The 16,422-nt window shown below is 42.4% G+C and overlaps 1 protein-coding gene across 2 annotated transcripts in view; it reads left to right on the top strand.

Annotated features, from left to right (window-relative positions):
- The first annotated feature begins 1,417 nt into the window (after positions 1-1,417).
- Positions 1,418-16,422, top strand: part of CEP152 (centrosomal protein 152) — a 30,727-nt gene continuing 15,722 nt past the window's right edge. The window contains exons 1-12 of one of the 2 annotated variants that reach the window (XM_049812485.1): positions 1,418-1,506; positions 2,900-3,022; positions 5,850-5,950; positions 6,191-6,257; positions 6,481-6,825; positions 7,338-7,506; positions 8,278-8,418; positions 10,473-10,612; positions 10,904-11,104; positions 12,575-12,722; positions 13,948-14,039; positions 15,945-16,108. In XM_049812485.1, the coding sequence (XP_049668442.1) occupies positions 2,936-3,022; positions 5,850-5,950; positions 6,191-6,257; positions 6,481-6,825; positions 7,338-7,506; positions 8,278-8,418; positions 10,473-10,612; positions 10,904-11,104; positions 12,575-12,722; positions 13,948-14,039; positions 15,945-16,108 (1,655 nt within the window). In that variant the 5' untranslated portion in view covers positions 1,418-1,506; positions 2,900-2,935. Of the gene's footprint in view, positions 1,507-2,899; positions 3,023-5,849; positions 5,951-6,190; positions 6,258-6,480; positions 6,826-7,337; positions 7,507-8,277; positions 8,419-10,472; positions 10,613-10,903; positions 11,105-12,574; positions 12,723-13,947; positions 14,040-15,944; positions 16,109-16,422 lie in introns of those variants that run through there. The other variant, XM_049812486.1, reaches the window with a different exon arrangement.

Raw genomic sequence — 16,422 nt, 5'->3', positions numbered from 1 at the left:
GAACTCAGTTTTTGGTTTCTAACATTTATGTGCCTTCACTTAGTTATTAATGCTGCTTTTAGCCTCTGTGGACCAGCCACCTCATGTAAACTATCAGCTCCTGTGCAGAAGTCTTAGAAGAAGTAACTATGCTAAAAAAGAAAAAAAAAAATTCCTTGGATTTTGGAAAGTTTTCCAAAATACTGTTCTTGAGAAAGTTAGTATGAATAGTCAGGCACATTTGGACTTTTTTTTTTTTTTTTAAATTGTTTCAGGCCTGTGAAAATGCCGAGGAGAACTGGTTAATCTCTATTCTAATGGTTGCTAGAAACCCCTGGGAAAAATAGCTACTTATGCCTATAATGTCATATTTACAAGGCATACCATGTTCGTTCTTTTTCAAGGCTCCTATAAATTTCACTGAAACACATTAACACACACATCTGTTTGCTTCCATCCATAAAAATGTTGTAACAAATGACCCAAACGCCTCCCTCCTACTACAGCTTCCATTTTCTGGGGCTAGGGCAGGCAGGCACCATTATTAGTGCTGAGGGCAAGTGTCACCAGATGGAGCTGTTACACGTCTTCCTCATCGCTGAACAAACACTCATTGTTCGAAAAACCTTTAAACCTTCCCCCCCCCCCCCCCCGAATGCTTGCTACAGGCAATTCTGTGTCAGAAGTTTGTTCGCTCAGAGAAACTTTTAAATTTTTAAACAGATTAAAGCAAGGTCTGGAAGCAGAGCAGCTCCCTTAGCACAGGGTGCCCTGGGGAAGGCTGCCTGTGTGCGGCCTGGCTGCTCCTGCACTCCCGTGAGGCTTCACCGGGCCAAGGCCGAGTCTCCCCGAAGGGTTTCCTCCCGTGCAAGAGGACAGGCTGCAGGCAGCTCCCTCAGGGGCCGCTCCTCTGTGAGGTGAGGGGCGGTAATTCGCGACCGTCCCCCGGGCCCCGCCACGCTGCTGCTCCGAGCTGAGAGATGCTCGTGCCTTCCAGTCAGCTTTCGTCACGACGCTGTCGTGAGGACCGGCCCCCGGTCGCATGACGTCATCCCGTCGGGCTGTGACCTCACGAGGGCATCTCTCTGGCCACGCCATCGCGCGTTGCCAGGCAACGGCCACATCTCGCTGCGAGATGGCGCCTCCGCCGAACACCTCCCCGCGCCCGCCCTGCGCGCGCACCCGTAACGTCACGCGGAGACCCCGCCCCACCGCGAAACGGCCGCAGCCATTGGTCGACCTCTTAGCCAATCAACTAGCCGGGCATGTTCCCGCGGCCATGCGCGCCTGCTTTCAAACAGTCAGCGGAGGCGGGTTTGCAGTGCAGCCGACCGCGGCGGGGGCGGGGCGAGCGCGTCCCGCCCTCCCGCCTTCCTGCGCGGCGAGGCGATGCTACGGCTGCCGGTTGGCGCCCGTGGCTGTCAGTCAGAGCGGCGGGCGCAGGGTTCGGTTGTCATGCGGAAGAGCGGCGGACGCGCCTTTGTCGTGCCGGGGGGAGGCGGGCAGCCGCGGCGCCCGGCGGCTCGGGTGAGTCTCGGTTGCTCGGGACCGCGCTCTGCCTCCTCCTCCTCCTCCTCCTGCCCGGCAGAGGTCGGGGCGCAGCCGGCCAAGGAGGCCCCGGCGGGAGGTGCGTCCCCGGCCGTGCCGTGGATAACGGCAGTAATCGTCCCCGCCAGCTCCCAGCCCCGCGCCGCGGCCCTGAGGGGGCTGAGGCGGCGGCTGGCGGGCTCGACCCCCGCGCCCTGCGGCGGCGCGCGCTCCTCGGCCCGCTCCTCGGCCCGCCCCCCGGCCTCCCCCCCGGCTCTCCGTGACTGATGGCAGCTCTCGCGGGCCGTGAGGCAGCGAAACGGGGCCGTGTCCCTTCGCCCGGTGCCTCAGGTCCTGGGGTTGGGAAGGGCTTTAAGGAAAGAGGAGAGGGCGGGCGTCGGGGGGGGAGGGGGGGCAGGTGGTCGTTTACAGCCGATGCGGGTCTGGGGGGAAGGCGGCTGAGCTGCTGTAGCATAGTTCGGCGAGAGGCGTTGCAGACGGTCGCACCGTGGAAGCTGGTGTTTTAGGGCGCGCACAGAGACAAGTACTCGCGGTGTCAGGACTCCTGCTAACTGTATTGGGGACTTGCCTTGAATATCAGTGACATTAAACGTAATGAAGCGGCACATTATGCCTTTTAACTTGGTAGTAATGCTCTTGTCAAGCTTACTCTATACCGAGTGAAGACTTCAGCATGTGCTACACCTGTATGCCCAAAGAATGTGCCATTCTGTAACATATTAATCAACCATTTCTAGTTCATAACTGCCTGTCAGGAGTGTCTCTTCATCAGGAAGTAACTTGTCTTGCAACCAAATGTGGGCCAGCACCTACACACTGCAGCTTGCTATGAACTTGCTGCTCAGTGTAGACAAGTCCTTGGGAGTCCGAGTCTCTTCTTTAAGCAGTTAAACTTGGAACTGACATGATAGTTTTCCTACTTCCATGATACTTTTCCTATTTTTCCTATCAGATCTATTATCCAAATATGCAAGCAGCAGTGTACTTTCAGTATTTAGTACAAAATATAGTTATTATCTAGAAATGAATGAAGCAAGATTTAAAAGTGGATGTAACTGTCAATATATGTCACACCGTATAACATACGGTGTTAGAACTTGAAGAAAATAATGTCTGGTTTTAAGTGAACTTCAATGATTTAATAATGTCAGCATATGAAAAGCCCAAATAATCTGTTTTAAGTGCTAAATTTTTAGAAACAAGTAGCATTGGATATATGGAGCTCAAGTGATGATACAGGTAATGTGCAATGTTTGTTTCAAAAGTGATATTTTTGTGTGTGTTTGGCTACTTAATTCAGGAAGTGAGGGTGATACTTTTTGGTTCACCCCACGCTTTTACTCAGGTGTGGTGTTTTCCTGTCTTGCAATAGGTTTTGCTGGATGCTCAAAAACATTGTTAGAAAACAATGTCCCTTGACTTTGACAGTGGAGCTCTACAAACTCAACATGAAGATGAAGACTATGACCAAGAGGATTATGCAAGAGAACAAGAGGTGAATTTAATCTGAAGGCTTGTGTATCTAGCTTCTTCCCATTTCTTTTAAGTGGTTTTTTTTTTTAATTGTTTTGTGCTGTCTTTGTTAAGAGCAAAAGGGAGTGCAGACTGTGCTTTGCGAGAGTGACATAAAAAATAAAGAGATAATGAGATGCTGTGTCTTAAGAGCCTTGCAGTGTCATGTGTAGTGGCTGGAAGACTGTTACTCCATGCCTATGCAGTAGATCAAATGCAAGACCCTGGTGTCACCTACATTTTGTATTTCTTGACAGCTTTTTCACTTATTACAAATACTTAGAAAGCAACAGGTCTCTTTCACTTGAAAGTTTGGTTAACTTAGAAAAGAATGAGCCATTTTAAAAATTCTGATTATAAATTACATACTTTAATCTCTAGAAAAATATATTCAAAAGTTTTGGGATTTCTTTGGAGTTTAAATACTTTGGATGTTTCTGTTCTTTTTGTTTCATAAAGAGAATTGGCGAAATATGTGTTTAATGTGAATGTGCATAATGGTTCCTTACAGGGTGGTAAATCATGTTCATGTCAGGTAATGTCTGCAATATATACTTCAGGAATCACTGTCTAGAGTGTGGGTAATGCAGAGACAAATGTTCAAAAAAATGTGTAGTAGAACAATAGCTGTACAACTTGGAAAAATGCTATTGCAAACACTGTACAGAATCTGATGTCTGTTCCAAAACTTTCTACCCAGAGAGAGAATGTTGTGCTTGTGCAGGAGAACAAGTAGTGAAATAATTGTAGGGTTATTACAGTGGGTGAGTGAGAGAGTGCATAAATAGGATTATATCGTGTTCCCCTCAACACTCTGAACTTCTCTGTAAGGAGAGGCTGGGAGATCTGGGACTGTTTAGCATGGAGAAGAGAAGGTTCAGGAGGAATCTCATCAATGTGTATAAACACCTGAAGGGGGGGATGTAAAGACAATGGAGCCAGGCTCTTTTTAGTGGTGCCCAGTGACAGGACAAGAGACAATGGGCACAAAGCAGCCTCTCTGGAGTAAGTTAGCAATAGTTCTTATAGGTCATGCATGTTTGAACTGGGGCAAGTTGGGGTTCACAAAACTGTACATACAGATATTTCAGGAGGATGTGACACTTAGCCTGATAAAAGGAGGCTAAAACACAGGCTCTGCTATGTTCCCTGGTCAAGACATGATCTGAGACTTTCTGCATTAGTTTAAGTTTTCTGATACAGGAAATTGGGTGGGTTTTTTTGTTGAAAATTGGAGAGATCTACTGGTAGGAGAGTACGTTGACACTAACTTAAGAATTGAGTAACCCATACCCAGATCTGGAGTACTGTGCTAGCTAACCTGGTAGGCTGAGTTCAGTTTAAATATGAACTCCAATGATGATGTTTTGTGAACTGTGAATGCACTGCTTTCTGTTGACTTTAAGTTTCCAAAGCAGCGCAAGACCAGCGAAACATATGGTGCTTGAGCATGTCCTTGGTTGCAAGCAGGACAAAGGAAAGGGGATCTTCAGTGAATGATGCTGCCTTGCCTTTCCTGCTTCCTGGAGTTGAGATATAATAAATCTAGAGAATGCTCTAACGATAGGGAAACTTTTTCATGCCACTAGTGAATTTCTAGGAACAATCTTTTGGTGCTCTGTTGTCCTATAGACATTTAGAAAAGTTGTCCTTAACTTCTCGCCTATCCTTTGGTCTTAGAAAGCATCTAAAATAGCATCTGAGAAAACATGATAACTTTAAGATAAACTTTTTGTAGATGGTAGTTTTTGTTTTGTGGGGTTTTTTGTGTTTGTTTTTTTAACAAAGAAAAGCTAATAAGGTATTTAGCATGGGGCAGCTAATGTTTCTGCTGTTATTAACACATGCTTTGAGTGTTTGGAGAAAAACAGGGTTAGGGTTCAGAAGCTGCATGTAATAACTCTGAATATATTGTGTAGTTCTCAAGTCACCTAATAAGAAAAAGAGAGTGCATAGCTCAGATCTGCAAGAGGTCCAATATGTGGCCCCAGATCAAAGCCTCTCTGAAAATTGGAGGAAGAGGTACATTCTATATGGGAATCATTACGAGAAGTAAGTTCAGGTGTGTTTTGGTTGTGTGGGCGTGGGTTTTGTGTGTTTTTTTTTGTTTGTTTGTTTGTTTTGGTTTTTTTGGGGGGGGGTTGGTTGTTTTTGTTTGGTTTTGTGGTGGTTTGGTTTTTGGTTTTGTTGTTGTTTTTTTTTGTTTTTTTTTTTTTTTTTGCTTTTGTTTGTTTGTTTGTTTTGGGTTTTTTCGTGGCACAGCTAGCTATTTCCTGAATTAGAAGTGGTGGTATTTTTCTCTGTCCATGTCCAGTGTCTTGGTGACTTCGTCTGAACACATGAGCAGACACTAATCATTGCAGTGATGACTTCTTGCATCTAGTAACACAGACTGGCAAGTTCTTACCTGGATTTCAGTCCAGACTTCTCAGAAAGAGCATGTTTTGAATGTCCAGTACCTCTCTTGCCTGGAATTTAGGGAGGATGAACCTTGGCATGATTAGTTTGCAGATCATTCTTCAAAAGTAGTCTGTCCTGGGACATGTCTATCTGGTGGCATTTCCCTTACATCTTTTTGGCACAGCTCTTTTTAACAGGAGCTTGCCAGAAAAATAATTTGATTGGTACTCTAGCCTATTAAGCATTCTGTGGTATAAGTCTCTCTGAATTCCTGTGTTGTGAACTTTTCCTTGGAGGAAGAAAAACAGGATTTTGTGCAAGTGGCCTATTTCACCTGTCTGTCTCTTTGGACTGAACTTGTATACATTCTTTTGAAAATCATATAATGAATGTTGTTTCTTCTGTTTCAGTTGCAACAACTATTGACAGACCTTCCCCATGATATGCTGGAGGACAGTGGAGACCAGCTCTCCAGCTATTCAGACTGTAGCATTCATGAGACTGAGGAGCAGTAAGGCATTTTGCACCATTTTTTATTAGTTATGTTGTGCTTGTGAGAATAGAGCAAATTCTCAGCTGGTAATGTGTGTAAAAGCAATCCAGGTAAAAAGGGGAGCTACAGTGCAGTTTGCAGTATGGTTTGTGTTCCATGAGAAACAAACTAGATGCCACTGAATTTAATGAAGGGATGCTTTGTTTTGTTTTTTCCTGAAGTTATAAGTACATAGTTAAGCTGTTTGTCTTTCTCTAGATCACATGAGTCTGGGAAGCATGATGGAAGGTGGAATGATCATCAATTGATAAGTGATCGTCAAAATGTAAGCTTGTATGGGCAGTGATGTAATTAGTAGGAACTGCTTGTTCATAATAACATGCTAAGTATTATTTAAATTAATTAGAGAAATACTTCTCATTTAGGTAACATGTTTTGCTATTCGTTTGAGGTATTTCTAACTTGTGGGCTAGTAACACCAGAAAAAGGGAGGTGGGGGGAAATCTGAGTTTTGAGAGAGCAATTCTAAACCTCTTATCCATTCATAGGGTTATGAACAAGTGCAAGATCTGTACCCTGAACAATTCTTGTGTGACCAGCAGAATGATCGTGTTGAAAAACATGGAAAGAATTGGAATGACCTACATAACGATGAAGAGAAGAAACATTTATATGACGTTAAAGATGATTACTGTGGCCAGAATGGTCAAGAGGATCCTGATGATGTGTATCTTGGTAGAGATGGGTTTAATGCTCCAAGTTGCTACCAACAGAACAATGTGTATCATCTTTCTGAAAACTTCAGGCCATATACAAATGGCCATAAACCAGAATTTAACAATCTGCAAAGTAAAATAATAAATTTTCCAGATGCTCCAAAGGAACATCTTAAGGTACTGCAGAAGCTGATGCGTTTTTCTGTCTTTTGGAAAATTTTCACAGGTCTTTAACTATTAGTAGTAATATTTCTAAATGCTTTCAGTCTCTTTTTATCAGTTTAAACAGTGATGGGAGGCTTCTGTAGTCTAAACCAATGAAGTGTTAAATAATTGGATTTTCATATGTGCAAGTTATGATTTTGGTTTTGGGTTTTGGGGTGTTGGTTTTTTTTTTTTTTTTTTTTTTGCTTTTGTTGGCTAGGTAGAATTCCATGAGGTAGAATGAATATGATTCACTTAAATGTGTGCTTACTCTATTGAAGTTGACACTTCACCGCTCTCCTAAAGTGGAAGCTTTCATGAAAATTTCTATCACACTTAAATCGTGTGTTGGATTGGAGCCTGAAAATGAAGAGCTTCTAGAGCTCTTCTTAATGTCAACCTATAAAATGAAAAATATTTTCATCGAGCAAGACTACAGTTGTAGTTTTAATTTATTTCCTCTTGTGTATATATTGTCACAACAGCAATTTGTTGCATCTGATATTGTCAGTGGCCAATCACCAGAATCTTACAAAGTAACTTATAAACCATACCAAAATGGCATTCATCAAAAAATTCCAGTAATCCAAGAAGGAACAAGAAAAAATGAAGTGTTTGAAGATTTGCAACATGAATTCTTGGGCAATGATGATAGTAAGTGTTTGCTCTTTAGACTTGAAGTAAACTTATGTGATAAGTCCACTGGAAATCAGCAACAGAAAACCTGTTGTTTTCAGTAGATTTTTTAGTAAGAGAACAACTAAAAGTATGTTGATGTATGTGATGTTTTATTTTGCTCTAAGCTTACATTGGAATAGCCCTAATTTTGTTTTTGCTTTGTTTTTTTCATTGGTTGTGGGTTTTTTTCCCACTTTATCTAGAAACTGGCTCTTTTTGATCAGGGTGTTTGAGTTTCAGGCTATTAAAAATGTAGTTTTGACTAGTGAGGCTGTGAATGAAATTATTTCTGATGGCTTGATCTCAAGTCTAGCTGGCACTTTGTCTTGTTTATAATATAGGAAAATAACGACTCGCTATACCTTAGGAAACATGCTTCGCTTGATGCCACACTGGGCTTTTCCGTTGGGTACACTTTAAATGACAGAACTACTTTGCTTGTTAGACATCTTGAACATTTGTAGTTGCCACAAGACTGTGTGTGAATTCATAGCACATAAACCTTTATCTGGGCTTGCTGTTAGGTTTGAATTGCATTTGTAGTTCCTACAATCCTTCAGCCGTTGCTCCCAGAGCAACTCATGATGTGAATCAAACAGGGATTAAAAAATGATGCTATTTTGTGAACCAACAGTGAATTTGGCACTGTGCGAAAGAAGTATCTTGGGGCAGGAATTACTTACAAGGATGACTTTTTTGGTTAGTTGACTATGTTGACTTGTCTGTGTGCTGTTTGAAATTTGGCAGATTCTTCAGAAAGTATGCAGATTCTTCAACTTCAAGTTCTAAATAAAGCGAGAGAAAGACAACTGGAAGAACTTAATGAAAAGCTAGAAAAGAGTGCACAGCAGATTAGGTACTTGAATCATCAGCTTTCAATGGTCAAAGGTAAATTGTTTTGTACTGATTTTTAGATTTTATTCATAGAATCATAGAATGGTTTGGGTTGGAAGGGACCTTAAAGATCATCCAGTTCCAACCCCCTGCCATGGGCAGGGACACCTTCCACGAGACCACGTTGCTCAAAGCCCCATCCAACCTGGCCTTGAACACTTCCAGGGATGGGGCATCCACAACCTCTCTGGGCAACCTGTTCCAGTGCCTCACCACCCCCACAGTGAAGAGCTTCTTCCTTACATTTAATCTAAATCTACCCTCTTTCAGTTTAAAGCCATTACTCTTTGTCCTATCACTGCCTGCCCTTGTAAAAAGTCCCTCTCTGGCTTTCTTGTAGGCCCCCGTTAGGTACTGGAAGGCTGCTATAAGGTCTCCCTGGATCCTTCTCCAGGTTGAACAGCCCCAACTCTCTCAGCCTGTCTTCATAGCAGAGGTGCTCCAGCCCTCTGATCATCTTTATGGCCCTCCCCTGGACTCTCTCCAACAGATCCGTGTCCTTATGTTGGGGGCCCCAGAGCTGAATGCAGTACTCCAGGTGGGGTCTCAAGAGAGCTGAGTAGAGAGGCAGAATCACTTCCCTTGACCTGCTGGTCACAATTCTTTTGATGCAGCCCTAGATACAGTTGGCTTTCTGGGCTGCAAATGCCCATTGCTGAGTCATGTTGAACTTCTTGTCAACCAATATGCCCAAGTCTCCTCACAGCTGCTCTCAATCCACTCACTGCCCAGCCTGTATTTGTGCTTGGGATTGCCCTGACCCATGTGCAGGACCTTGCACTTGGCCTTGTTGAACTTCATGAGGTTTGCATGGGCCCACATCTCAAGCTTGTCAGGGTCCCTCTGGATGACATGTCGACCTCCAGCATGTCGACCACACCATACGGCTTGGTGTCATCAGCAAACTTGCTGAGGGTGCACTCAATCCTACTGTCCCTGCTGCCGACAAAGATGTTAAATGGCAGCGGTCCCAGGACCAGCCCCTGAGGAATGCTACTCATCACTGCATTCCACTTGGACGTCAAGCTGTTGACCACAACTCTTTGAGTGTGACCATCCAGCCAGTTCCTTATCCACCAAGTGGTCCACTGGTCAAATCCATGTTTCTCCAATTTAGAGACAAGGATGTCATGCAAGACAGTGTCATATCTAGCAACTTTTTAATCTGAGACTTTGACTTAGGTAGTATCTCTCCAGGTATTGATCATATTTATAAACTTGATTTGGGATTATGTGGACCTAACCTTCTTGCCCCAACATTGTTCTAAGGAAAATTCTCTGGATTGGTGCCTGACTGCATGACTGTCTTAACTTTTACTGCATTCTGAAGACCACCACTGTATTCCAGAGTACCCATGTACCAGGCATTAATATTGTACAGAAAAGTGAGAAGTTTGCCCAAGTAGTGTGTAAAAAGTACAAAGAAGAAAAAAACCCAAGCCCCAATAGAAGTGTACATCTATGAAAAAATTGGGGGTGTGTGTGGGGGGGTGTTGTGCTGTCTGGTTTAACAAGCCATTTCCTGGACTGTATGTAGAGAGAAGCTCTTCCAAAATGATCAAAGCTGTAGGGTAGACTGGTGGTTGTCTTGGTGTTCTTTTTCTTATAGGAACAGACAAAAAAGTTGTGACCTTAGAGAATTAAGAATATAATTTTTAGAATGTAAAAGGAGCAAAGAACAGCAAAAACTTCAGCTGTCAAGCATTTAGCTGTGTTTTAGCTATTCCTCTGGGGGAATTATTTTGTTTCTCCCTTTAAATGGTGTAAGGGATGATGCTAGTTCCTAGCGCTGAAGAATGGGGCTTGTTTCCACTAGGGTTCTGAAAGTACAATATATCAGAGTGCTTCCAGCTGCCAGAGCAAGGAAGTAGTTACTGGATGGAGAATGACAATGTTTTTGTTCTGTCTTCTGCTTGTTGCCCACAGTATGAGACAAAGGTCTCATAGCAAGTGGTTCTGTAGAGCAGGGGTACTGAACAGTCATGTTCCATGAAGTTGTTGGGTGGCTGGCCATGTTTGTCTCACAATTATTATGTCTCTTTCTTAAGATGAAAAGGATGGTTTGGCTGTTAGTCTTCATGAATCTCAAAAACTCTATCAGAATGGAAAGGAACGGGAAGTGCATCTTGAAGGTCAAATAAAGGCCCTTGAAACTCAAATTCAGACTCTTACTACCAATGAGGAGCAGGTACTATAAATATTTTTAAACTGTTGTAGAAGATCTCTACAGTTACATTTGTGGTGCATTTGCATTAAACATAAGTGCTAGTTTCTTGAAACACTGTTCATGATCATTGCAGAAGCTGAATATATGATAAATGAATAGGATGCATTGGTGGAAAATAATTTGTATTAAAATCCAGGCATTACCTGAGGACTCTTAGCAACTCTTGCACAAAAAACCTGAACTGACATACAGAATATTGGAGCAAAAGTAAAATGTATGTAACTGGCAGCTACTCTAATACTGTTCCTACAGATATTGAAGCAATCAAAAGTGGCAGAGGTAGCCATGGAAAGCATGCAGAAGCAGCTGTTAGAACTTCAGCGATCAGATGCCCTTCAACGAGCCAGAGAACAACATGAGGCCATTATTTCGGCACTCAAGCAGAAGTATGAAAAGCAAGTATTATCATTAGAGCAGAAACTTGATACTACAAAATCTGCACTCCAAGAGCAGGTGAGAAATTATTTCAGGATGCTGAGTACTGTACTGTAGAGGCTGTAGAACTCCCCATGTTTCCTAAACTGCACTTCTTGACCTATAATTCTCATAATTCCTTCTGGAAGCTGCTAAGCAAATGAAAAGGAAATTCTACAAAAGTCTCAATATTATGTCGCTTATGTGGTATGTTTTTATAAACATCTCCAGGCAGTTGTGAGCTCAAATTGTGAGTTTGTACATAGCAGATGCAGAGGATGCAAGAATTAATTGTCTTAGTTTCTCTCCTGAGCTTTCATTCTGTGCAAAATCTCTTTTGAAAGGGTACCAGGAAATAAATCTGGGAAAGAAAAGAAGTAAGACATGATGTGATATTTTTGCTGCAAGAAAAACTGTTTGTTTATTAAACAGTCCATCGTCAAGGTTCGGTCTCAAAATGATCAAGGATGACTAACCACTGTATAGTCACTATATTTTAGAAGTACAGATTTAAAAGGAGAAAGGGGAGAGGAATGCTGGCTTGAAGATGGAATTTGGTATAGACTGTGTCACATGGTTATAGACCTTATTAAAATTGTTCTGCCTGACATGTCGTAAGCGTCCATTACACTATTAGAAATATTCAAGCAATGTAGTCTAGGCAGGCCTTAATAAATTGTCCTCTTATTTCACATAAAGGAAATAGAATTAAATTTCTTTAATTCTAGGTCTGTAATTCTTGTCTCAACATAAATATGTATAAAAATAAATGGGTTGTATGTTTGAAAAGGTAACTAGCACTTGCTTGTAAACAAGAATGCACTGCTAAGTTTCTGTCTATTAGTACCACAACAAAGCTTACATAGCCTTGTCTCTACTGCAAAAAAAGTTTTTTATGGTAGTATGTTTGGGGTACTTAGGGAGACGTCTCCTGTTTCTGAGAGAAAATAGAAAAGTCAAAAGGTGTGAAGACAAGGTACTGTGCCTTCTGGGTCTGTGTAGGTAACACTAAGTAATGCCATATGAAGGTCTACTTTGGGTGTCATGTGCAAAAGCTACAGTTCCTTTTTTACAGACTGTTGGAACTTGCTAGCTTGGCTTAAGCTCAGTTGAAATAAACTAATTGAGTTAAGCTCAGGCTTAATATAAATAATGTGAAGACTTGATTTTTCTGCAGTAGACTAACTAGATGTCAGATTATCCCCTGTAATAAATCACACGCTGAAAGCTAACTGCTCTAGGAAGTACAAACCGGTTCACATTCGTGTATGTTTATGTACGAGTATACTTACTGTCTCCTAGTGAAAACTTAACTTTGATGGTGTAAGAGATGACTTGTCAGCCAAAGATAGCATTTGATCTGTGATTGATTAGCTGGCCTCTACCCCTTTAGGTATCAGATTGATTCTTTTTCTCCTGTATCTTGTATGTATTGACGACTTCTATATCCAAAACTGTCCTAGATGGCTAGATGTTTGTAACATGAGTAAAAATAATCTCTCTTCCTAGAAAGAGCTTTGCAAAAATCTAGGAGACTATGTTAAGCAACTTGAAAAAATGCTGGAAGAAACCAAATGCGAAAAAACTGAAATAATAAATCGACTGACAAGAAGCCTAGAAGAAAGTCAAAAGCAATGTGCAAATTTACTGCAAACAGGTCAGCCCTTTACTCATACCTTATCTTTCCTTGCAGAAACAGCTCCAGTTTTTGAAGTATGAAACTGCACATCTATGTTCCTATTGAAATGGAATCAACGTCAAGCTAAATGCCTACTAGACCATTTTCTATGCAGGGCATTAGTCAGACTTAAATGAAGTTTAGTTAAGTCTAGACTGAAGTGTAAAAAATTAATTACAATAAAAAATAACCCTCTTCCCACCCCCACCCCCCCCAACAAACCAATAAAACCCTCCAAAACCCCAAGCAACAGCAGTTAAACTATTTTTATTTGCATTTCATGCTGCATATGTGTAAACTTAGTTTTGGACTAAATAATAGCCTTTGGGAGCAAGCTACTTCTTTTTGTGTTAGGCATTGGACTTGAATTGCCATTCTAAATTCAAATCTCAATGAGAAAAGAATAGTTTTTGTGGCTGGAGGCTGGTTCTTGGAAACTTATATCAGTAGGAACAGCATATGAAGTGTTCTGCTCTTTGTGTATGTGGCTTGTGCCTACCTGTACACATTGAAGTCTTTTAATAGTAATGTATGTAGTAGCTGTGAGTGAGCTCAAGGAAATAGGAACAGAGTATTGCTTATTACCAGAAGGTCCTGGTTTGAACCCAGCTGGCAATTAAGTCCTACACAGCTGCTCGTTCACTCCCCACCCCCAGTGGATGGGGGAGAGAATTGGGGGTAGGGAGGGGAAAGTAGAACTCATGGGTTGAGATAAAGACAACTTAATAGGACAGAAGGAAGGGAAAAGACTACTGCTACTACTAGAATATACAAAACAAGTGATGCACAATACAATTGTTCAACACCCGCTGACCAATGCTCAGCGAATTCCCAAGTCCCGTTGCCCCCTTGCCAACTCCCCCCAGTTTATGTACTGGACATGATGTAAAATGGTATTTTGGCTCATTTGGGTCAGCTGTCCCAACTATGCCCCAGTTTCTTGTGCACTCCCAGTCACTGGCAGAGCGGTGTGAAAAGCTGAAAAGTCCTTGGCTTAGTATAAACACTGCTTAGCAACAACTAAAACATCAGTGTGTTATCAACATTATTCTCATCCTAAATCCAAAACACAGCACTATACCAGCTACTAAGAAGAAAATTAACTTTATTCCAGCTGAAACTAGGACACAGATTTTTCAGATTGCATAGTCTTTCTTGCATATTTATGACTTGCTCTTTCTCTCCCTTCTTTTTCCTTCAATAGGCTCGATGCAGGAGACAAATCAGTTACGGTTTCAATTGCAACAAGCTCAGTCTGCGCACATGATAAGCAATAACATGAACAAGGCTTTGCAGGTTAATTTTATTAAATATTTTACTGTTTTGATTTTGGGGGGGGTGGGCATTATAGCTAAGAGATTGGTAGTTGAAACTCTTTATTTGTTGGGAAAACAAGCACATCTCCTTTTAGTAAAGGACTACCTGCTATTTCATCTCCCAGTTGGATTTTTTTTTTTTTAATTAAAATACAGCAGGGCATATGTATCAGCACAAATCTGATATCATATGTCCATCTACCCTGTTTATGGAAAAAGAAGAATGTAAATTCTATGTGCTGGGAATCTCATAACTTAATTAGGCTATAGGGATAGTTGGAGATATGTTCTGAAATTTACCTTTTGCCGGCAAAAGGGAATACTAGAGACTCCTCTGTAACATGAGTGGAAGTCTTTCCAATTCAGTTTATGTATTTGACTTAAATCTATTATCTTGGAAATTATGAATCCTAATAAGTACTAGAGTAATGGGCTGTTTTTTCCAGCTATGTGTTTTTCTGTTGTCATCCCTTTTACTTTACAAGGGCAGCAGGAAAGAAGTAAGGGCAAAAGAAATAATACTTAAATTCATATATGAACTGTAATAATGTCATGGTTTAACCCCAGCCAGCAACTAAGCACCACACAGCTGCTCTATCACTCTGCCTCCTCAACTGGAGACAGAAAATGTAATAAAAGGCTGTGGGTCGAGATAAGGACAGGGAGGGATCACTCAACCAATTACTGTCACAGGCAAAACAGACTCGATTTGGGGAAAATTAACTTAATTTACTGCCAATCAAACCAGAGTAGAGTAATGAGAAATAAAACTAAATCTTGAAATGTATTCCCCCCACCCCTCCCTTCTTCCTAGGCACAGCTTCACTCCCAAATTCTCTGCCTAACCCCCCCCCCCCCCCCCCCCCAAAGTGGTGCAGGGGGACAGGGAATGGGGGTTATGGTCAGTTTATCACATGTTGTCTCTGCTGCTCCTTCCTCTTCAGGGGCAGGACTCTTCACACTCTTCCCCTGCTCCAGCATGGGGTCCCTCCCACAGGAGACAGTCCTCCACGAACTTCTCCAGTGTGAGTCCTTCCCACGGGCTGCAGTTCTTCATGAACTGCTCTAGCATGGGTCCCTTCCACAGTGTGCAGTCCTTCAGGAGCACACTGCTCCAGTGTGGGTCCCCCGTGGGGTCACAAGTCCTGCCAGCAAACCTGCTCCAGTGTGGGCTCCTTTCTCCATGGGTCCACAGGTCCTGCCAGGACCCTGCTCCAGCATGGGCTTCCCATGGGGTCACAGCCTCCTTCGGGCATCCACCTGCTCCGGTGTGGGGTCCTCCATGGGCTGCAGGTGGATATCTGCTCCACTGTGGACCTCCCTGGGCTGCAGGGGGACAGCCTGCATCACCATGGTCTTCACCACGGGCTGCAAGGGAATCTCTGTGCTGATGCCTGGAACACCTCATCCCCCTCCTTCTTCACTGACCTTGGTGTCTGCAGAGTTGTTTCTGTCACGTGTTCTCACTCTTCAGCTGCAGTTTCTGTGCTCCAGCAACTTTTTCTTCCCTTCTTAAATGTATTATCACAGAGGCACTACCGTTGTCGCTGATGGGCTCGGCCTTGGCCAGTGGTGGATCTGTCTTGGAGCCAGCTGGCATTGGCTCTGTCGGACATAGGGGAAGCTTCTAGCAGCTTCTCAGAGAAGCCACCCCTGTAGCCCCTGTAGTTCTAGCATATGCTTTGCTAGAGATATAAAAAATGATAGTATAAATAAGTAAAAGTAATGCTAGATGATTCAAGTAAATACAGCTAAATACAACTATATTTAGAAAGAATACCTCTGTGTGTTTGTTTTCTTTGGAAGAGTTATCATGAGCCTAATGTGTTTGCTTGGAGTTTCTCTGCTCAGTGTAATTTTTTTTTTTTTTGTCTCTTCCTTTAAGGAAGAATTAATGGAACTGAAGGAAGAAATAGCTTTGTATGAATCTGCTGCCAAGCTTGGAGTATTTTTGAATGATGCGGGTGGAGAGCTGCATACGAACCTGGGTGATTCCTATGTAGATTTGGGAATTAAAAAAATCGCTGGGAAGAAACCAAGGTTCTGCAGGTATTAAGTGATTCTTGTTGAAAGAAGAATCTAAAATCCTTAAGAAGTGATACAGCTGATATGTAAAAGATGGTCCTACTGGATTAACATACAGTTTTTTGGTAGATATTCGAAATACTGCTGGTATTGCCGGGTAATCTGGGAAATGGGAAACTGGACTAATACCATAAATTTGATGCCTAATTGCTGCTTAATAAATCTTCAGTTTTTGTAGAGATGATGTTGCTATTCCTTGGATTGTATGGTTTATATGCACGGATACCTTTTTGCTCAAAGATTCCACATAGTTGCTTAATGCTAAAGCTGTCTTAAAA

The sequence above is a fragment of the Accipiter gentilis genome, chromosome 10 (genome assembly GCF_929443795.1).
Source record: "Accipiter gentilis chromosome 10, bAccGen1.1, whole genome shotgun sequence".
In the NCBI taxonomy this organism is placed as follows: Eukaryota; Metazoa; Chordata; class Aves; order Accipitriformes; family Accipitridae; genus Astur; species Astur gentilis.
The sequence above is the reverse complement of the archived record's forward strand: the minus strand, read 5'-3'. Positions and strand labels throughout refer to the sequence as shown.